We start from the raw sequence: 23,495 nt of genomic DNA, 5'->3' as shown, positions 1-23,495 counted from the left end.
AGTGTATACTGGATTCTCGAAGCACGACGGCTCGAAGTGTTTGCCGCACAGCGCTGGAAAAGACGTCAGACCGGACAACATAGGCAAACTGACACCATCTTTAGTTGTTTTGCTGCATCCAGCAGCAATACACCTGGTCGACATTGCCGGAAAAATGCAAGAAAAAAAAACTTTTTCAAAACGTACAAACTCACGACTAGTAGGACTTGAATGTACTTGCACGTACGTGTGTTCGATGTTCGATCGAGGCAAAGTCTTCCTCGACTGACGTCACAAAATGGGTAGGCGGAGTCACCCCCTACACAACTTTATTTAATTTTTTAAACATTTAAATCGTAAAAAACAATTACTCAAAAAATTATTTTATTGTTCAGGAACATACTCTAATGTTTGAAGGAAAAATAAAATCTATTTCCAGGTGCCTTTAAAAAACCTACAGAAGACATCCTACCAGAGCTCATATTTCACGAAAAACTCAGATTCATCTTAAGATTTATTTGAAACGGAGACCACCCCCCCCCCCACACCTTAACTATCCCATGGTTCAATGTCACTTGCAGATTACAGATGAGTACAACACGCTTACAAGGATACAAAGGCTTACCAGCCAGAATACCATGACACATGTTCAATTTCAAACTGGTATCCTTCTCTGCTTTGTAATGCAGAAAATTGCACCATTTTCATTTGCAATAACAGGCTCGATACTTTGGTTAAAAAGCAGGAATTTATTATCTAGTAACAGGGATGACCTTGCATTAACAGGCTATTTAATCACAATTTTTTAGAATGTGACTAATTTGATCAAACCCATCCATCCAAAATATCAGGAAAAAAACATTGAATTGTTCAGCAATGACTGTTCTGAATGGCCCCCAACTTGGTACTAATTTCTTTGGTAGCATAATGTCTGACAGACAAATCAACATGGCATTCCCAAATGACACTGAGTAACCTTTGGCTTAATGACCAGGCTCATAAACAATGCAAATCTCTCACAAATATTTATCTAAAGTTGGTAAATTAGGAAGGGATTTCCCGGAGCTCGTTGCAGGTTTGCCCTTCTTGATTCCTTTGCCGACAGAGGATGGCTTTATGAAAGAACCCTGTGATTTACTAGATAAGGAAAACAAACAAATTCTGATCAAGGTTGTGGGGTAAAAACAAAACAGAATGAAGATTAAAAAAATCAAAATAACAGAGGCATACAAAAAAAAACTAATCCAGCCCGACTCCAAGATTTTAATTTATTTTATGTAAAACAATTTCTTGGTAAATTGGGGGCGCTTTTACCATTTCAAAGTTTCAAAGGATGTGAATATTAAATGTCCTATTTTTGCACTGGAGGGGCCTTAACTGTAAAAGGCTGTTTCTGCAAATAAAAGAATTGTAATTAATTTTAAAGAAAAGAATATTCGCCAGTGTGAGAGCAGCATAAAGCAAGACACTCAACCATTTCGCTGCGTCCTTCAGCCTAGTGTGTTGTCTAATGGATATAAATTCCTGATGTAACAATGTTAAATCTTGGTAAGGATATTTTATACATTCATGCATGACACTTGGCCCTACGAAAGAGAAGAACCATCTGACATGCATGTAGGGCTGGCTGACCTACAGTACATGTGCATGCCCATAAATAGGCTTTTAGACTTTTACCAGACTAAAATGACAATTTAAGTGATTTCTGAGTGCGGAAAAAACATAACAGAAACCTGATTAAAGAAGGAAGAATGTTTTCGCTTTATCACAGCCCTAGGGGCCTATTTAAATACAGTACTCGGCATTTTTTCCTGTGAGGTATGTGCAGCTACTCAGTTGAAGTATTATAACTATTTCATTATTTAACACCATGTAATGGTTTACAAGATGCTGAGGTGGTGAGATGCTGAGATGCTAGGGCACTGGGTTATTTTACATCCATTGAACAACACACTTCTAGGCCAATGGCTTTAGGTTCCATCTGAAGGCAGCAAAATGGTTGAGTGTCTTGCTTTATGCTGCTCTCACAATGAAAAATATGCTAGTGAATGTGCTTATACAAATGGAAATATTTGACAATCGCTCAAATTTCGCAACATTTCCGGTGTTTTCGTATACATTGGTAACAAAATCAGAACGCTCGCAAGTCATTCTCCACCTCCTAAAGAAGAGCGTTCAATTAATAGCAACTGCTTTCTAACCAGCAAAAGTTGTGAAGACGGTCTTTCACCATCAGTGTTTGTAAGCATTGGTAAGCCATAGTTAACGTTGGTAAAGTGTGGTAAGCATTTGCAACGATCTTAAGCTACGTAAGGCATTGGCAAGCATTGGTAAGCGTTCCTAATATATTGGTAAGGAGAGGAACCCAAACTTGGCAATAATAAAAACCATGCTCGAGTTCAGTGTTTATATACGCTCGGCCATGACAGGCCACATAATTTTGAATACAATTTAATAGAACAAAAGGATACAAGTACAGTTTTCTTGAATACAGTGTTATGGCCTCCCATGCCATTGTAGCCTTTACGAAAGTTACTCCTGGAGTCCGATAGAGGGCGGCGATTATTGAATAGACCAGAGTTTGCTATGCTTGCTGTCACAAGTGCGTCCGATTCCTCTTCACTCTGAGTCTTACACTGGAGAAAAAGATATAACATTATTAACTTTGTGATTCTACCGTGGTGTGTAGATGTGTAATATGTTAGAGCTTGTGTGTTTTTCTACTATTGCGAAGAAGATTTGTGAAAACCGGGGGGGGGGGGGTTTAGGTTCTGGAAAAATCTCCTCCTCCGGCCTGAGCCCAATCTCATAGAGCTGCTTACGGACAACAATTTACCAAGCACAAAGCAATTTTGCTTACCAGAATAGGATTTGTAACATGCATTGTACCATTAAAGACTGGCTTACTGCATATTTTTGGTTCAGCAAGAAACTGTTCGCTTAAGCAGCTGCATAAAACTGGAGCCCTGAACTACTACTATTGGCTCAGTGGATCGAGTAACAACTACTCATGCTTAACTTTACTGCTGCAGAGCCAGTTATTATTGGTCTCAATGTTAAGACTAGGCTGCTCGGTGTGTCCGCAACCCAACCTTCCGAAAAACCATCATGAATTTGATTTACACCCAGACTAGGGTAAGGCGCGCGGTCCATTTAGGGCCGGTTCGGCAATCATCCACGATTGTCAAACGATTACAGTAGCAAACGATTCAGCAGCGGTTGTGAGACGATTGGGGGATAGGTTCTTCAAACGCTTCAGTGCGCTGAGCTTGTCTAGTCGTCCGGAGTCCGAACAAAGGGGCTATAATCGGATTAATGTCCATTGTGTTGGGATTATAGTTTTGACTGTTCGGTTGTGGACTATGAATATGAATTTAAAAACTAAAATGTTCTAACGCGTTATTTTTGCGCTGTGTTTTTTCCATTTCTAAAATGCTCGTCAAAAGATACCACACATACTTTTTTTAATCGTGAAAAACGATGAAGTATAACCTCACATTCTACTTTACCTCTTTTTGTCATGTATTTGCTTAGCCTAGCGCTGGCAACGTCAATGTACCTCACACGGGTACATCATGTACATGTATACTCGATTTGAGCGTTCGAGACGAACTCAATTTTTGGTTGGTTGTGACCAACTAAGAATGTTTCCCAACTAATGTGTATCTTTTTAATAAACGTATGACCAGGTTGTTGAATTTGGGTGTGATCTGCAAATAGGATTGTAATCAGTACGTCCTCGTCAGAAGGTTTAATTTTGAATTATTTTAATTTTAAACATACTGTTGGCATTGAAGAAGAAAAACCATTGCATTAATAAAAAGACTGCAATAAAAAATACCTAATGTATGTGTGTGTACTTATTTGTTTTACGCTTAATTGGAATAAATTAACAGATCTTATTATCAGAACATTTTGTTTATACCCTTCCCGTTTGTATCTTTAAGATAAAACTCTCTATGTTTAAGGTTGATCAGACAAGGTTGATCAGACAATCTCGTGCTTTAATATAAATTTGTTTCCTGGAAAAGTATAAATAAATTTGGAGTCCGATTTTGGTGAAAATCTGAAACATAAATATTACAAATCTGTGAAATTATAAATGAACAGTTGAATCACTTTTTATTACAAAGACGCATCATGTTAAATCTCTTTTTTGAATGTGTTAAAAGCCGTGTTTTGCCCCCAAAAATATGTTCACTCATGATGCTAAGAAAAAGCTACTACCTGGACGTACACACACCTAGCCAAAACCAAACCATTGTTACCAGTACTCCTGGCCGTGGAGGATTAGTTGGGATTAGCGAGGGATTAGCGGTGGAAGTGTCAGTGATAGCCTGGTGTAGGCGAACTCTTTTGTTAGTTGTAAACCACAGTGAAGTGTCAACTCTTTTGTGTTTCACCTCAGTAAGTCTTTCTATAATCTCTGGAAACGATTGCGTCCCGAAACTCAGCCGATTGACCCTCTGTAAAATAATCGTTTGCGGCAATCGTGGATGATTGCCGAACCGGCCCTAAATGGACCGCGCGCCTAAGGGTTAAGATTCGGAAAATAAACTTAATCGCCTGCTCTAGTCATCGTCAGGAGACTGAAGAATAGAGGCTGTATATGTTCTTACACGAATAGTCTACACAGTGAAGTAGTGACAATCACTTGTTGTTTCCAACAAACCGATAACTATGGAGTAAAACATAGGGAAAAAATGCCTTGGTAAAGCGCACCCCTTTTAGAAACGAAGCATACAGGGCTGGAATTATATTGATACAAACCCAACTGTTAACCGTTACATACCTTCTTATTTTTGTGAGCAAGGGACGTCGTCTTGACAAACGGCAAGTCAAACTCATGACATGCCCTCTTAGCCTGAGTACTTGGGCTTGGACCTTCATCGAATCGAGGTGTAGAGGGGTTACCAGGGAATGGGGAGCCAGTATCATCCAGGTCAATGATACCTCCATTCTCTGGGGTGCTTAGCTCGGGGCGCTTGAACTGACAGGGTGCAGGACTGGGGAACATGATACAAAAGTGTAACATTTTAAAGTCATTTCCAAAAATGTCATTAAAGGCAGTGGACACTATTGGTAATACTCAAAATAATTATTAGCATGAAACCTTACTTCATAACAAGTAATGGGGAGAAGTTGATAGTATAAAACATTGTGAGAAACAGCTCCCTCTGAAGTGCCATAGTTTTCGAGAAAGAAGTAATTTTCAACACTTTGATTTTGAGACCTCAAGTTTAGAATTTGAGGTCTCGAAATCAAGCATCTGAAAGTACACAACTTCGTGTGACAAGGGTGTTTTTTCTTTCATTATTATCTCGCATTATCTTTCATTATTATACATTGACGACCTATTGAGCTCAAATTTTCACAGGTTTGTCATTTTATGTATAATTATGTGAAGATACACCAAGTGAGAAGACTGGTCTTTGACAATCACCAATAGTGTCTACTGTCTTTAAAAATAATCATCAACATTGAATTATGACATCAACATTGAATTATGACATCAACACTGAATCATGACATCAACATTGAATCATGACATCAACACTGAAATATGACATCAACATTGAATCATGACATCAACACTGAATCATGACCTCAACACTGAATCATGACATCAACATTGAATCATGACATCAACACTGAAATATGACATCAACATTGAATCATGACATCAACACTGAATCATGACCTCAACACTGAATCATGACATCAACATTGAATCATGACCTCAACACTGAATCATGACATCAACATTGAATCATGACCTCAACACTGAATCATGACATCAACATTGAATCATGACATCAACATTGAATCATGACATCAACACTGAATCATGACATCAACATTGAATCATGACCTCAACACTGAATCATGACCTCAACACTGAATCATGACATCAACACTGAAATATGACATCAACATTGAATAATGACATCAACATTGACTCATGCCATCAACACTGAATCATGACATCAACATTGAATTATGACATCAACACTGAAATATGACATCAACATTGAATTATGACATCAACATTGAATTATGACATCAACACTGAATCATGACATCAACATTGAAATATGACATCAACACTGAAATATGACATCAACATTGAATCATCACCAACATTGAATTATGACATCAACACTGAAATATGACATCAACATTGAATTATGACATCAACATTGAATCATGCCATCAACACTGAATCATGACATCAACATTGAATTATAATATGACATCAACACTGAATCATGACATCAACCGTGAATCATGACCTCAACACTGAATCATGACATCAACACTGAATCATGACATCAACATTGAATCATGACCTCAACACTGAATCATGACATCAACACTGAAATATGACATCAACACTGAATCATGACATCAACATTGAATCATGACCTCAACATTGAATCATGACATCAACATTGAATTATGACATCAACATTGAATCATGACATCAACACTGAATCATGACATCAACATTGAATCATGACCTCAACACTGAATCATGACATCAACACTGAAATATGACATCAACACTGAATCATGACATCAACATTGAATCATGACATCAACATTGAATCATGACATCAACATTGAATCATGACATCAACATTCAATCATGATATCAACATTGAATCATGACATCAACAATGAATCATGACATCAACACTGAATCATGACATCAACACTGAATCATGACATCAACACTGAATCATGACATCAACATTGAATCATGATATCAACATTGAATCATGACATCAACAATGAATCATGACATCAACACTGAATCATGACATCAACATTGAATTATGACATCAACATTGAATCATGATATCAACATTGAATCATGACATCAACACTGAATCATGACATCAACATTGAATCATGATGACATCAACATTGAATCATGACATCAACATTGAATCATGACATCAACATTGAATCATGACATCAACATTGAATCATGACATCAACACTGAATCATGACATCAACACTGAAATATGACATCAACATTGAATCATGACATCAACATTGAATCATGATATCAACATTGAATCATGCCATCAAAATTTAATCATTACATCAACATTAAATTATGACATTATACAATTGTTGTACGCTGTGACAGAGTTGTTTTGTACACCTGAGGGGGAAAATTGCACACAAGGCAAAGCCGAGGGTGCCATTGTTAGATGAAATCAGGCCTGATATCTGATCCTCAGAAAGAGGCATGACAATTTAATTGAGTACAAGGACTGACCCAAGTACAACTGGTATAGGCTTTAACAGACTTGTCTTGCTCAAATCTGTTTTTCAGTGTGTGAACAAATTGGAAGTCAGATTAAAGAAGGAAAAATGTACTGCATGTTAATTATGACATAAATATTCCTGATTTCCATGTTTTTGTCATTATCCCCTTGGATCGAAAACCTGGGGTCAATTGCATGGCCCTGTACCCCCCCCCCCCCCCTCCCAAAAAAAAGAAGATATTTTTTAGTACTTTGTAGCATAAACTCTTGCTCATCGAATCTTAAACATATTTGTCTATAGGTGGGGTGGGCAGTTGGGTACTTCGCCCTATACCGTGTGTCTCAAAAAAATCTATACACTTTTCAAATGGCAGCCGAATGAAAAGTATATGATTCTGGAGGAAAAGGTTTAGGTGTATGGATAGCTTATAGGAAAAGGTTTAGGTGTATGGATAGCTTATAGGAAAAGGTTTAGGTGAATGGATAGCTTATAGGAAAAGGTTCAGGTGAATGGATAGCTTATAGGAAAAGGTTTAGGTGTATGGATAGCTTATAGGAAAAGGTTTAGGTGTATGGATAGCTTATAGGAAAAGGTTTAGGTGTATGGATAGCTTATAGGAAAAGGTTTAGGTGTATGGATAGCTTATAGGAAAAGGTTTAGGTGAATGGATAGCTTATAGGAAAAGGTTTAGGTGTATGGATAGCTTATAGGAAAAGGTTTAGGTGAATGGATAGCTTATAGGAAAAGGTTTAGGTGAATGGATAGCTTATAGGAAAAGGTTTAGGTGAATGGATAGCTTATAGGAAAAGGTTTAGGTGTATGGATAGCTTATAGGAAAAGGTTTAGGTGAATGGATAGCTTATAGGAAAAGGTTTAGGTGAATGGATAGCTTATAGGAAAAGGTTTAGGTGTATGGATAGCTTATAGGAAAAGGTTTAGGTGTATGGATAGCTTATAGGAAAAGGTTTAGGTGAATGGATAGCTTATGGGAAAAGGTTTAGGTGTATGGATAGCTTATAGGAAAAGGTTTAGGTGTATGGATAGCTTATAGGAAAAGGTTTAGGTGAATGGATAGCTTATAGGAAAAGGTTTAGGTGTATGGATAGCTTATAGGAAAAGGTTTAGGTGTATGGATAGCTTATAGGAAAAGGTTTAGGTGTATGGATAGCTTATAGGAAAAGGTTTAGGTGAATGGATAGCTTATAGGAAAAGGTTTAGGTGTATGGATAGCTTATAGGAAAAGGTTTAGGTGTATGGATAGCTTATAGGAAAAGGTTTAGGTGTATGGATAGCTTATAGGAAAAGGTTTAGGTGAATGGATAGCTTATAGGAAAAGGTTTAGGTGTATGGATAGCTTATAGGAAAAGGTTTAGGTGTATGGATAGCTTATAGGAAAAGGTTTAGGTGAATGGATAGCTTATAGGAAAAGGTTTAGGTGTATGGATAGCTTATAGGAAAAGGTTAAGGTGTATGGATAGCTTATAGGAAAAGGTTTAGGTGAATGGATAGCTTATAGGAAAAGGTTTAGGTGAATGGATAGCTTATAGGAAAAGGTTTAGGTGAATGGATAGCTTATAGGAAAAGGTTTAGGTGTATGGATAGCTTATAGGAAAAGGTTTAGGTGAATGGATAGCTTATAGGAAAAGGTTTAGGTGAATGGATAGCTTATAGGAAAAGGTTTAGGTGTATGGATAGCTTATAGGAAAAGGTTTAGGTGTATGGATAGCTTATAGGAAAAGGTTTAGGTGAATGGATAGCTTATAGGAAAAGGTTTAGGTGAATGGATAGCTTATAGGAAAAGGTTTAGGTGAATGGATAGCTTATAGGAAAAGGTTTAGGTGAATGGATAGCTTATAGGAAAAGGTTTAGGTGAATGGATAGCTTATAGGAAAAGGTTTAGGTGAATGGATAGCTTATAGGAAAAGGTTTAGGTGAATGGATAGCTTATAGGAAAAGGTTTAGGTGTATGGATAGCTTATAGGAAAAGGTTTAGGTGTATGGATAGCTTATAGGAAAAGGTTTAGGTGTATGGATAGCTTATAGGAAAAGGTTTAGGTGTATGGATAGCTTATAGGAAAAGGTTTAGGTGAATGGATAGCTTATAGGAAAAGGTTTAGGTGAATGGATAGCTTATAGGAAAAGGTTTAGGTGAATGGATAGCTTATAGGAAAAGGTTTAGGTGTATGGATAGCTTATAGGAAAAGGTTTAGGTGTATGGATAGCTTATAGGAAAAGGTTTAGGTGAATGGATAGCTTATAGGAAAAGGTTTAGGTGTATGGATAGCTTATAGGAAAAGGTTTAGGTGAATGGATAGCTTATAGGAAAAGGTTTAGGTGTATGGATAGCTTATAGGAAAAGGTTTAGGTGAATGGATAGCTTATAGGAAAAGGTTTAGGTGAATGGATAGCTTATAGGAAAAGGTTTAGGTGTATGGATAGCTTATAGGAAAAGGTTTAGGTGAATGGATAGCTTATAGGAAAAGGTTTAGGTGAATGGATAGCTTATAGGAAAAGGTTTAGGTGTATGGATAGCTTATAGGAAAAGGTTTAGGTGAATGGATAGCTTATAGGAAAAGGTTTAGGTGAATGGATAGCTTATAGGAAAAGGTTTAGGTGTATGGATAGCTTATAGGAAAAGGTTTAGGTGAATGGATAGCTTATAGGAAAAGGTTTAGGTGAATGGATAGCTTATAGGAAAAGGTTTAGGTGTATGGATAGCTTATAGGAAAAGGTTTAGGTGAATGGATAGCTTATAGGAAAAGGTTTAGGTGAATGGATAGCTTATAGGAAAAGGTTTAGGTGTATGGATAGCTTATAGGAAAAGGTTTAGGTGAATGGATAGCTTATAGGAAAAGGTTTAGGTGAATGGATAGCTTATAGGAAAAGGTTTAGGTGAATGGATAGCTTATAGGAAAAGGTTTAGGTGAATGGATAGCTTATAGGAAAAGGTTTAGGTGTATGGATAGCTTATAGGAAAAGGTTTAGGTGAATGGATAGCTTATAGGAAAAGGTTTAGGTGAATGGATAGCTTATAGGAAAAGGTTTAGGTGTATGGATAGCTTATAGGAAAAGGTTTAGGTGTATGGATAGCTTATAGGAAAAGGTTTAGGTGAATGGATAGCTTATAGGAAAAGGTTTAGGTGAATGGATAGCTTATAGGAAAAGGTTTAGGTGAATGGATAGCTTATAGGAAAAGGTTTAGGTGAATGGATAGCTTATAGGAAAAGGTTTAGGTGAATGGATAGCTTATAGGAAAAGGTTTAGGTGAATGGATAGCTTATAGGAAAAGGTTTAGGTGAATGGATAGCTTATAGGAAAAGGTTTAGGTGAATGGATAGCTTATAGGAAAAGGTTTAGGTGTATGGATAGCTTATAGGAAAAGGTTTAGGTGTAATGGATAGCTTATAGGAAAAGGTTTAGGTGTATGGATAGCTTATAGGAAAAGGTTTAGGTGAATGGATAGCTTATAGGAAAGGTTTAGGTGAATGGATAGCTTATAGGAAAAGGTTTAGGTGAATGGATAGCTTATAGGAAAAGGTTTAGGTGAATGGATAGCTTATAGGAAAAGGTTTAGGTGTAATGGATAGCTTATAGGAAAAGGTTTAGGTGTATGGATAGCTTATAGGAAAGGTTTAGGTGATGGATAGCTTATAGGAAAAGGTTTAGGTGTATGGATAGCTTATAGGAAAAGGTTTAGGTGTATGGATAGCTTATAGGAAAAGGTTTAGGTGTATGGATAGCTTATAGGAAAAGGTTTAGGTGTATGGATAGCTTATAGGAAAAGGTTTAGGTGAATGGATAGCTTATAGGAAAAGGTTTAGGTGAATGGATAGCTTATAGGAAAAGGTTTAGGTGTATGGATAGCTTATAGGAAAAGGTTTAGGTGAATGGATAGCTTATAGGAAAAGGTTTAGGTGAATGGATAGCTTATAGGAAAAGGTTTAGGTGTATGGATAGCTTATAGGAAAAGGTTTAGGTGAATGGATAGCTTATAGGAAAAGGTTTAGGTGAATGGATAGCTTATAGGAAAAGGTTTAGGTGTATGGATAGCTTATAGGAAAAGGTTTAGGTGAATGGATAGCTTATAGGAAAAGGTTTAGGTGTATGGATAGCTTATAGGAAAAGGTTTAGGTGTATGGATAGCTTATAGGAAAAGGTTTAGGTGAATGGATAGCTTATAGGAAAAGGTTTAGGTGAATGGATAGCTTATAGGAAAAGGTTTAGGTGTATGGATAGCTTATAGGAAAAGGTTTAGGTGAATGGATAGCTTATAGGAAAAGGTTTAGGTGAATGGGTAGCTTATAGGAAAAGGTTTAGGTGAATGGATAGCTTATAGGAAAAGGTTTAGGTGTATGGATAGCTTATAGGAAAAGGTTTAGGTGAATGGATAGCTTATAGGAAAAGGTTTAGGTGAATGGATAGCTTATAGGAAAAGGTTTAGGTGAATGGATAGCTTATAGGAAAAGGTTTAGGTGAATGGATAGCTTATAGGAAAAGGTTTAGGTGAATGGATAGCTTATAGGAAAAGGTTTAGGTGTATGGATAGCTTATAGGAAAAGGTTTAGGTGAATGGATAGCTTATAGGAAAAGGTTTAGGTGAATGGATAGCTTATAGGAAAAGGTTTAGGTGTATGGATAGCTTATAGGAAAAGGTTTAGGTGAATGGATAGCTTATAGGAAAAGGTTTAGGTGAATGGATAGCTTATAGGAAAAGGTTTAGGTGAATGGATAGCTTATAGGAAAAGGTTTAGGTGTATGGATAGCTTATGGTCTCAACTTTCATATGACACCAAGAAGTCCGAAAATAAATCATGATTGTGTGAGCAATGCTCACTTTTGTGAAGGGTTGAAAATAAGGCTGCGCAGGAATTAGCCTTCCCTTTGTGAGAGGTAAGTCCTTGGTAGCTTACACAATTCAATCCATGATTTTGGCTACTTCAGGTCAATGGGTAACCTGAAGAATAAGTAGCCAACATCTTTGACATTCCTGTTGAAAAAAAACCAACGTATTATTGAATATCTTTTGTACATAATCCCCAGCTGATTATTAAGAAAAACCAATAAAATGTTCAACTCATCTTATAATAACTGAAATGCGGGATGAAGGTTTTTATTCAAAGTCACAGATGTTTAAAAAAACACAGTTTGTAACATGGAAGTTGCAACATGTACCATCACCCCATCCTGACTCCCGTGATCACACCACTGAGTCTACCAGGGAAAGTTACAGTGCTACAAAAACAAAAATGCAATTCCTGTTCACTTATGTATAAAAAAAAATGGTTTAATTAACCATAAACTTCACTCAGCAAACCAAAACTTATCGTATGTGATCATGAATTTATTTCTGCACCCTCAATTTTGTAAGCTCTCAAATTGGAAGGCTTATTGCTGCGCAGCCTTAATTTAAACCCTTCACAAAAATGAGCAGTGCTCACCTAGCCATGAATTATTTTCGGACTTCTTGGTGTCATATGAAAGTTGGTGTCACACAGAACCTTTTTCCGCAGAATCGTATATTTTTTGTTCGGCAGCCATTTCAAAAGTGTATCAAATTTTTGGAGACACCCCGATAGGACTCTTCCTCTGTGCTGTACACAAATACAGAGTCCTAACTATTAAGGCCCGTTTCTTGGACAAAAACAATTCAAAGCTTCTCAACTCAAATCTTACCTGCAAGAAGCCACTAGCTTCAACATTTCAAATTCCATGGTAGCATACATTTTTCAGCAGTGGGTTTTAGTCGTCATATATTCCTCACAAATTCATCATTTTTGTGAAATAATGCAGCTCCCCACGTTAATTATTCACGTTTTGATTGTAATCTGACAGTGTTGTATGCCTATAAATTCGAATGCAAGATGAAACATGCAAGACACATGTAACAGCGTTAACATGCAACACAATGCAAGATATGCACGTTGTGCATCTTGCGTCTGCAAGGCAGACTGTGAGAATACGATCAAAAACAGAAATATTTTAATGTTGGGAGCTGCATAACTTCACGAAAATGATGGATTTGTGAGGAATTTATGACAAACAGATTTGAGTTATGAAGCTTTGAAAATTTTCTGCCCCAGATATGGACCCTGATATCCAGGACGTCACTGTAGTATAAAAGTGTAAGGTCACCAGGGCTTGGTTTACCTCTCCATGATGAGCCTTGTGAGGGCAGTCTTGCTCGCTCCACTGGGTGATTCCATTGTCTTATGTAGGAGTGTTACTCTGTCCTTCAGATTTTTTTTCTCCTCCTGCGCACAGCGAAGATCTTCTTCGGTACTCTTCAGCTGGTTCTTGACGCGTTCTAACTCAAGGGCTTTAGCCAATAACTAAATACCAATACAAAAGTAAAAGATGTCAGTGCAAGAGGATTGCAGAGCCAAGGAAAGGCAACGATTCAAACAATTATAGTTATAGTAGTGGCTTCTTATATAGTAATCACATTACATAGCACCATGTGATGTATTTACAAGGTGCTGTGGCGCAATATGCAGCCAATCAATCCAGGAACACCGGGCCAAACTGGGTTATTTTACGTGCATTGCACAACACACGGGACTAACAACATAGACCATTGCCTTCGTAGCATCCATACCACCCAAGGCTTGTAACTTGCCCTGGTGCTCAAATCTACTCACATTTTTTGAACAATTTGAAAACTTTTTCTTGGCTGCGTCTAGCTCTTCTTTCAGCTTCTTACGATTTAATTTGTTGGCTTGAAACTCTCTGTGAAAAACAAAACGGAATGACAACTTTTTTTTTTAAATGAAGGATTGAGTCACAGTAAAACATTGGTATAAACAATGCAACAGTCTACAATACAACAATGCGCAACAATTTTACTTATATTTGACAGTTAATAGTATGTTAAATTTGCATCAGGGATAAAGAATATTAATTTTGGTTTTTACCCATATACACCGATGTGTGTTAGCACTGTATACTCAGTACTTGCCTGAGTTCTGTGAAAAAAATCACAGGCATATTACTCGGTTGGGATTGATCATTATTTGACAGTTGCACTGGCTGAAAAAAAAGCATATTTGCTGACATTCGACCGCTTTTGGGTTTATAAATAAATTTCGCTAATTCTGTGGTATTTTGATGTTTCGTTTTTACCATCAAAACAAATTGGTTCTATGATTCTACGCCACTAAATTACATAAACGATGAGCTGATGTGTCCCTTTAACCCTTTCAGTGCCCAGGTCAAACATTTACGTTCTAGTTTTTGCATTCCAAAAATAAAAATCGCCATTCCGGTAAATGTGCAATCTTTTTATGTACTCCAAAAGTAGTGTCATAAATTGTATGTAGATCACATACTCAATGTACATGATGTACATACATTATCATGAGAGTGAATTATTACTCAAGAAGTACAAATTATGACTTTTGACTTTGGGATGAACCAAGGTACATTTTTATTTGTTAGAAATTCCTTTTCTTAAAGAATATTTCAAAAAACCTAAAAAACGGAGGCATTTTTGAAATGCACAAAAAAAAAAATTAATTACCATATACTGATATGGCAAAACTATTTTTTATATACTGTAATTTGTTAAGTTTCATAGGGTAGTTTTATCCATTTTCATGCATATTTTTTTTTGAATTATCAGTTTTCGGTATTTATTTGCAAAAACAAATATTGGCTTGTATTTCAACCCTTTCTATAGATGACAACACAAGAAACATGAACACGTGTAAAGTGTAACAGAAGCAGTCAAGTGGAAATGTGTACATGTCGAGAGACAGAGAGGGGCAGAAAGCACACAGACAAATCAAGGGGTAAACAATGAATAAGAAGATAGGGGTGGGGCCAGAGGAATGAAGGGGCTGGTTTGACCACCAGAAAGAGGGAGAATAAATAATTAACTAGTGAGTGAGGAACTGGTAGACTAGTTTTTTTTGTCTCATATAAACACCATGCCATTGCTCAAAGAGTTTGCTAAGATTTATATGCTGACCCTTGCTTTCACAATCCAGAAAATCCAGGTTAAACTAAGGCAGGGTTTGCCCTAAACTGGCCAACATGACTCCATGTATGTAGTTAGCTTATCATTTCACTCCTCCAGCTTTGTTAGTAGTCTGTACTTCAATTGAAATATGGATGCTTCCCGGCCTTAGGGACTAGTTGGACAGGCTTTTGACTGGTCCACCTGTGTGTTAGCGGACCACTGTTATGGGAGACCACTGAATTTTGGATGGACTTGGTGTTGCATATTTATTCTAAGAATGTGGCATCTGGTGCTCCCCCACCCCCTTCTATTGTGTTTTGGGAATTTTTGATTTTTTTTTCAAAGGATTTTGAGGGGAGGAGATACCTTTGTACAAGAGGGTAAGAGTGTGTGAACGTCTTATTTAGTTGAATTTTGTTTAGGGGGACACAACCTCATCTACTTATCGGGCATGGTATACATGTATGTATATGTGATTTAAGGCATTGAATGTGAGGTACAGTAGCAATATCATTTGGTTTGCGGTAACACCATGTGTATATCTACTTGCTGGTTAGATTATGTTCTTTTGAGAACGCAAACCAAATACATATGGTACATAAAATATATGTATTTAAGTAAGATTAACATTGCAGTTATTATGAAACCTTTTGAGTAGTACACAGTATGTAGCTAGCTCTCCTGCAGCTCTTGGGCCATCGCCGTATTCTTTAAGTAAAGATTCTGTAGCCTCAGCACTGCTAGTCAACACCATTTCCAACCTGTTTAGAATAACAAAAAGAAGAAAAACACTGTCATTTATTTTAGTGACATTATCATATTGTAACATACCCTGGGCACGATTTCACATAACATTAAAATTCATCTTGAAATAAGTTGTTCAATACAGCCAGAGCTGCCAACATTTGCATCTTGCAATTGGGCTGATTTTGTACGGCAACCAGGGAGATATTTAGAACTACATTCAACATAATAGGGGCAAACTTTCCATAATCAGGGAGATCTTAAAAAATTGTTATCAGAACATGGAACGATTGGTTTATTTTCAGGGAACTTTCTGCAGAATCAGGGAGATGGTAGCTCTGTACTGCCATAGTGGTTTAGTTGGATTCAAGGAACTGGCGAAGAAGAAGATGAAAAGATGGAAATACATCTCTGGAGGCGTTTCTGCTGTCTGAGCAAAAGTTACCGTTAAAAAATTCTGCTGTCTGAGCAAACGGACCATGTTATAAATAATTAAATAATTTGGGGGGCTAATCATCCTTACTTGCAGCCAAGAGCTTAATTGCGAAGGACGCGGCTACAACGTGTTCGAGAAGCAGGCATGCAAGGGCGCATTCAGCTGCCAGCCACATCAACCCATTATGACCACGGAGCACACCCAAGATCGAAAGTGTTTGATTTTTCCCGAGGGAGGAAAACCGGATGGTCTGGAAAACCCTCGTGGCACAGCAGAGAACCAATAACAACTCAACTCACATATTATGGCCCTGGCTGGGAATCGAACCAGGGTCACCTTGGTGAGAGGCGAGCGCTTTACGCACAAGCAAAATAAGTAAATTGTGTATAGCTCCTTTTTTTTTTACTTAGCAGCTCATGAAAACAGTCACTGTATTTCATCTTTAAGCTGCTTTTTGTTGCCAAGCACGATTTTTCTTCTAAGAAATTCTCTGAATTTGGTTAAACCTTTCAAGATGTTGTAGCTTCTCACGGAGTCTCTTTGCTTCCTTCTTAGCTTGTTTAGCTTCATCTATCTGGTACGATAGTAGGGATAGCTGCTTCTAAAAGGGTGAACGGAAGAAATAAAACTCTATTAAAAGAAAGCAGTCATGGTTGAACTGAATGGCCGTGAGGCATGTGTGAGGTGCTTGGTGCATGGTGCCTGCCTAGTTTTCTCGAAGTGTAAGGTCTACTGCATAATGTACACTCTTAGAACCTGTTCAGTCTAACATTTCCTGCTACAGTTTGTTGTTTATGGTAGCAATAAAGTAAGATGGGGTACAGGGTAGGTCGTGGCCGAGTGGTGAAATGGTTAGGACACAAGCTCTAGTCACTCGTTTTTGACCACCAGAGTGGGTTCGTGTCCCAGCCTCAACACTTGTGACCTTTAAGGCAATGGACACTGTTGGTAATTACTCAAAATAATTATTAGCATAAAACCTTACTTGGTAACGAGTAATGGGGAGAGGTTGATAGTACAAAACATATATCGGCTTTCTCTGAAGTGACGTAGCTTTCGAAGAAGAAGTAATTTTCCACGAATTTGATTTTGAGACCTCAGAATTAAATTTTGAGGTGTCGAAATCAAGCATCTGAAAGCACACAACTTTGTGTGACAAAGGTGTTTTTCTTTAATTATTATCTCGCAAGTTCGACAACCAATTGAGCTCAAAATTGTTCAAGTTGCTTATTTTATGCATATATGTTGAGATACACCAAGTGCGAAGAGTGGTCTTTGACAATTTAAATGTCAAAGATACCAATAGTGTCCAGTGTCTTTAAACAAGACGCTGAAACAGTATTGCCGTGTCCTTCAAATGGTACGTATTAAGCAATTGGTCCTGTGTGTTGTGTTGTTCAAATCCATTCCCTTATCATAAAGAAGAACAGGTTTGCCTCAAGTTTTCTGGCATGTCTGGTATGGTTTGCTACAGTTTGTGCCGCAGCACCTTGCTACATAGACAATGATGGAGCTACATGTACATTAAATGGCTCTTATAATTGATACAAACATAGCTCTGCATAATTAGGGTTATACAACTAGAATAGTTGTAATTGTGGCTTCCCTGGAACTGTTAGGGCATAGGAAAACAATGAATACTCTTAGGTTTAAAATGAGCATTCCTTGCTGAAGCATTTCTTTCTGGTGAAATTAAGTAGCTGCCACATGTCAGTAGTAGGTAGTAGGTCACACTCCTCAGCTACCAGTCTGTCTTGTGAAACCACAACTTGCCATTCATATTTGTGGGTAATAGATCTAATGGGAGACTTTGAGGCACTAGGTGGCAGCAGACTTACCAGGTAAATTTCCATTTACGTAGTTCTGAGCATGCGCACATTACCGAGAACAATGGATTCTACCTGGTAAGTTTGCTGCCACCAAGCATCCCAAAAGTCTCCCATTCCAATACAGACCACTACATTGTACATGTGTGTACCAACCTGATTTGAGCCTTGTTTGCAAGGCAGTCTTGTGCTATCCCTTAAACAAAACAAGGGTGCTTGCTATGTGAGCTAGAAACACCGGGGGTTAACTTCTTCTTCTCTTCAAAGATATGTGTTCTAGGTTCTTTTTACGTTCTCTATAAATCCTATGTCCCATCCGAAGAACAGAGTAATTGTGGTAACATACTTTTTTCAAGGACACATGTGCCACAACTGGGACTCAAAGACACACTCTGCTGATCGGAAACACTAGAGCTTGAGTCCGTTGCATAGTTTACCTACATGTACATGTACCTACGATGATGGGCAGGGCTCAAACTTGGATCGCAGGCCTGAGTGTAAGGCCTGTAAACTTTTGACTGCGCAAGCCCGGCGATCTTGTGTATTTTTAATGACGAAAAGTGAAGAATGATACCCCACTGTGCAATGTCTTTAACAAAAAATAATCTGTTCACAATGTTGACTTTGATCTGATGAAATACCATTCAAGTCTACATGTTCCATTCAAGTATTGAAGTAGGCCCATTCTTTTAAGGCTCGGCTCATATTTCCTGCGAATGTGAAGGCGAAGCGAATGTTGACGTCAGCAAATTCGCAACAAATAATTCGCAGCAGTTTAACTCTGCTTAACTCACTTGCGAAAGGAAGGTTGTGATGACAAATTTACGTCCAATTCGCATCGCATTCGCAGGAAGTATGAACGGGGCTTAAGTATTGTCTTTACGGGTATTTAAATGATCATAAAGACAATTGAAATCAATCTTCCCCTAGTGCTTGTTTAAATAGAAACAGTTAACTTAAAGGCATGTTGAACTGATTTATGAAGATATATCTCTTATTCTCTTATTGTAAAAAGAATTCTTGTCCAGTAAACATTTTGAACCACAATCCCTGAGGCAATATTCCAGCCCTGATGAGGGTTTACATACCTTGAGTGCATCACACGTCGTCTGCTCAGCCTCAAGATTGTGTCTCAGATCCTTATTTTTCTTGGTCAGCGTTTTGTTTAAGTTAAGAGTTCTCTGGTTCTCCTCAGTCAGGGCCGACTTGACGGTGTCTCGCTTCTTTAGCTCCGCTTGCAATGTGTGTAACTCATTCTTTAATATGAAATATTGAACAAAATTCTTCTATAATTGATACAATAATTTAAACTACAAAGGAAACTGACTGTGTAGTCCCTGGCAACACAGCAGTTAACAAATGTCATGATTGTACTACATGTAGCTTCCCCAAACAAAGATATTGACTGATAGGGAGATTGCCAACATAGGGCTAGACAGCTCAGTTGTTGGTAGAGCGTCGACATGTTAACCCGAAAGTTATTGGTTCAAATCACGCTCTAGTGAATTTTTCTTTGTTCAACCAAAATAGATTTCAATTTTACCCAAGTCAGTTTTCCTAACAAGTTGTTTATTGTTTGTATTTTGATATCTGAAGTACAAAGTTGTATCCCTGTAAAGATGATCCCCTGGATTCCGCTTCCCAGGTTGAAGGGCATATTATTGCTAAGTTGGGTGCAATCCCTGGCTACACAGCAATAAATGGTTGCATGGCTTGTGACTGAACAAACATATTGATAAAATAGGCAAAATACCATTCCCAACATAGGGCTAGTGTACATGTACATGTAGCTCAGTTGGTAGAGCGTCAGCATGTTAACCCGCAAGTCAATCATTCATTTTCAAATCATGCTCTAGTCAATTACTCCGTGTTCAACTTCAAACCAATAAGACCAAGTACATGTAACATTTGTGTGCATACATGTACAGGCCTGTTCAGTGTTTGCCTTGTTTTTTAAAGGGCATTGGCACAAAGTTGTTTCTTTTCGGTAAAGGGCACCCTATGAGGAAATTGTTAATTTCTACTGTCATGACTGTAGCATTTCAAGGGCATCAAGGCAATGACCAGGAGGCATGGTCCATGCCTCCTATGGTCATTGCCTTGATGCCCTTGGGAGGCAAACGCCTTTGTCGCCTCCGTGAAGTATTAGGGCTGTACGTGAGTGCCTTCCCTGGTTTCTATTATGACATGTAAAAGTTTACAATTGATGGAAGACACAATTCCAGTACATTCTCATTTAAATTTAAAGCTCTCTGGTGGAAACAGCCTAAAACTCAAGTCTGGCTCATGATGCACGACATGTGATGTCACTGGGTGGAACAGTGGAATGAATCTTCCTTTTTTTATTTACAATGTCTTGAAAAAGGAGGAAATTTGTTATCATCATGGTAGTAATAACAAATATTGCATGCCTGGAAGTTTGTAAAACACTGATAAAGTTGAGTCCCAATGAACATCAGAAGATTGAACTCACCTTGAGTTTGCTTGGATCGATATCTCCTGCGTCTGAACCCACTTCAAAAAACAGCTTAATGGTAGAGCGCTGAGTAGCCCTAGCACGACACTGAGGACAGGTTGCTGAGTTGGCCAGCCATGTAAGGAGACTATAAACAGTATCAAATAAAAACAAGTCAGCAAGTCAGTTAGAGTCAGGTATGGAAAAGCTACTACTTGATGACAATTATTTGTGGAGATTTGTAGAAAGTAAGGTCTGGACCCATTTTACTTGAGATGGTAAAATCGTCAGTTTGAGTTAACTGTACAATGTAGTTCAACAGCCAAGCTACATTGTGGCATGCATAAATGTTAAGGGTGATGCTTGTAATATGGGCAAACTTATAAAGAAAGATAATAAAAGTCACTTGTGAATGTTTCATCTGGAATGAGAAAACAGCACCAAACTTTCACAGTATTTTCACATGAATGTAAAATCTATCCATATTTTGCCAGGTGACAACCCACAGGTACCAACTGCATAGATCTCTGGCTACAGCATTTGCAAACAAACACCAACCCACAGATATCTGAGAAATAATTCATGCACAAATCGCTTCTCAGATTTAATATGTTTCTAGTGATTGGGCACTTCATATGAAATAATTAGGCAGGATGCTTTCCAATAACTACCTACACGTATAACATGTATATCAAGTAAGCTTTCAACTGTACACATTCAAAATTACATATTTTTTGCATTGGTCATTACCGACGATGACCCAACCTGTAATTAATTAAGCATTTCAGTTTGCCTGAAAACTGACCCAAAAAAAATAAGCTAGTAATTATCATGTAACGCAAAATGGGCCTAATTTCACAGCTCTTCTTGCCATGGATAACAATTTTGACGTAAGGCTTAATGTACAGTGAAAGCCCTAGTTTTGTGTTAGCCGTAGCCTAATACATGTATAATGTACATGTACATTAGCCCCTTTCACATGAGAGAACCCAAAACCTACGACCACTGTTTGGGGCCCAAGTTGTCTTTCCCAAAGGTTGCTTGGGATTTCATGATAAACATTTAGCCTCTAGACGATCAAATTCAAGGCTAACATGATCAGTTTTTTGTTTGTTGATGATCTTCCTGTCAAGGAAACTTGGCACACTTCCACAAGGGGACCACACCAAGAGGCAACAGCCAATCCCTCTCTCACAAACATTGGTTTAACATGAATCGCACAAATCAGTCAGAAATTGCAATTCAGCAACTAGACGACAATACTTCTTTCTAATTCTAATCCAATACTTCTAATTCTAGTCATTGTTAAATCAGCGGTTAGTTTGGGGGATTCAAACCTACAACCTTGATGCGTGATTGCAAGTCCTGCAGTCTAAGGGGCCATTTATAACAGTCAATGTTTAAAAATTTCTAAATTAGTGTGACCCGCCCACCCACCCCAAATTTTGACTTTTAAATATTGATTTACTTTACATTTTGATCTATGCACCGAAGAAAAAAGTAATACTCAAATGATGCATATTTTTTAGGTCAAAGGTCTCCAACCAGAAGCCCAGTTTTCAATACATGTAGCTGTTCTTGGCTTAAACACACAAGCACATAAAACTTTATACAACAGTTTTTGGCTACATGTACGTAGATATTCTGAGGTTCTGCTCTCTCATAAAACGCTGATGACAAGTTTTATTAAGGGCAGAAATTAGGGGACAAGATCGTCTACAAAATTTATAATTTGTTTTTAACTGAATTTTGATTTTGGCCCTACCTGGCTCCCACAGCATTAAACCTACATGTACATTGTCCATGTAGGCCCTATTGTCTATAAAACAGTCACTCTTCCAAGAGGCATTTGTTTACATAACAATGAGAGCAAAAAGACTAGTGTTAATGGAACCCATTTATTTAACAAGGAGTTATATGTAACTGGTTTGTGGTCAAACTATCTTACCATTCCTCGTGGAAAGTGTGTCCACAAGGGCAAGCCATGACGACTGTGTCTCCTTCAAAGTAGTCATGGCAGATGATACAGCAAGCATTAATCATTCTGCTGGTGATTCTTCAAGAAACTTCAAATCAGTGTTACACCTGCAATACAATAATAGGATACTTTGCAGGCATCGGAATAACCCTTGGCACCCACAGCAATTGCTGTGGTGTGTGCTGTGGTGTGTGCTTTTGCGGGAGTGCTCTTTGAGGTACGAAGTGACTTGGGTTTAACAATTTGGGTACGAAGTGACTTGGGTACAAAAAGACTTGCTTGGGTACAAAGTGATTTGGGTTTGACAATTTAGGTATGAAGTGACTTGGGTACGAAAAGACTTGATTGCGTACAAAGTGATTTGGGTTTGATAATTTGGGTACGAAGTGACTTGGGTACGAAAAGACTTGATTGCGTACAAAGTGATTTGGGTTTGATAATTTGGGTACGAAGTGACTTGGGCAAGAAAAGACTTGATTGCGTACCAAGTGATTTGGGTTTGATAATTTGGGTACGAAGTGACTTGGGTACGAAAAGACTTGATTGCGTACAAAGTGATTTGGGTTTGATAATTTGGGTACGAAGTGACTTGGGTACGAAAAGACTTGATTGCGTACAAAGTGATTTGGGTTTGATAATTTGGGTACGAAGTGACTTGGGTACGAAGTGACTTGGGTACGAAAAGACTTGCTTGGGTACAAAGTGATTTGGGTTTGATAATTTGGGTACGATGTGACTTGGGCACGAAAAGACTTGATTGCGTACAAAGTAATTTGGGTTTGATAATTTGGGTACGAAGTGACTTGGGTACGAAAAGACTTGCTTGGGTACAAAGTGA

At 37.9% G+C, this 23,495-nt stretch overlaps 1 protein-coding gene across 1 annotated transcript; it reads right to left on the bottom strand.

Moving 5' to 3' along the window:
• Positions 1 to 374: 374 nt before the first annotated feature.
• LOC117302084 (E3 ubiquitin-protein ligase TRAIP-like) lies at positions 375 to 22,840 on the bottom strand. Its single transcript, XM_033785881.1, has 10 exons — positions 22,628 to 22,840; positions 20,698 to 20,827; positions 19,313 to 19,480; positions 16,905 to 16,999; positions 15,866 to 15,979; positions 13,900 to 13,987; positions 13,409 to 13,590; positions 4,772 to 4,985; positions 2,451 to 2,615; positions 375 to 1,106 (listed from the first exon to the last, which is right to left on the bottom strand). Exons 1-10 carry the CDS (start codon positions 22,720 to 22,722, stop codon positions 996 to 998), a joined length of 1,362 nt encoding a protein of 453 aa, XP_033641772.1. The 5' UTR covers positions 22,723 to 22,840; the 3' UTR covers positions 375 to 995.
• Between the last annotated feature and the right edge of the window lie 655 nt (positions 22,841 to 23,495).

Source organism: Asterias rubens, chromosome 18, assembly GCF_902459465.1.
Source record: "Asterias rubens chromosome 18, eAstRub1.3, whole genome shotgun sequence".
In the NCBI taxonomy this organism is placed as follows: Eukaryota; Metazoa; Echinodermata; class Asteroidea; order Forcipulatida; family Asteriidae; genus Asterias; species Asterias rubens.
Note: the sequence above shows the minus strand (reverse complement) of the source record. Positions and strands in the feature narration are given on the sequence as shown.

Excerpts from the sequence above, each read along its gene's own strand:
- LOC117302084 (XM_033785881.1), bottom strand. The coding sequence starts at position 22,722 with ATGATTAATGCTTGCTGTATCATCTGCCATGACTACTTTGAAGGAGAC. Across the intron at positions 13,988-15,865 it reads TACTGTGTACTACTCAAAAG|AGAGTTTCAAGCCAACAAAT; the intron begins GTTTCATAATAA and ends TGTTTTTCACAG. Across the intron at positions 13,591-13,899 it reads TTTCAAATTGTTCAAAAAAT|TTATTGGCTAAAGCCCTTGA; the intron begins GTGAGTAGATTT and ends ATTGGTATTTAG.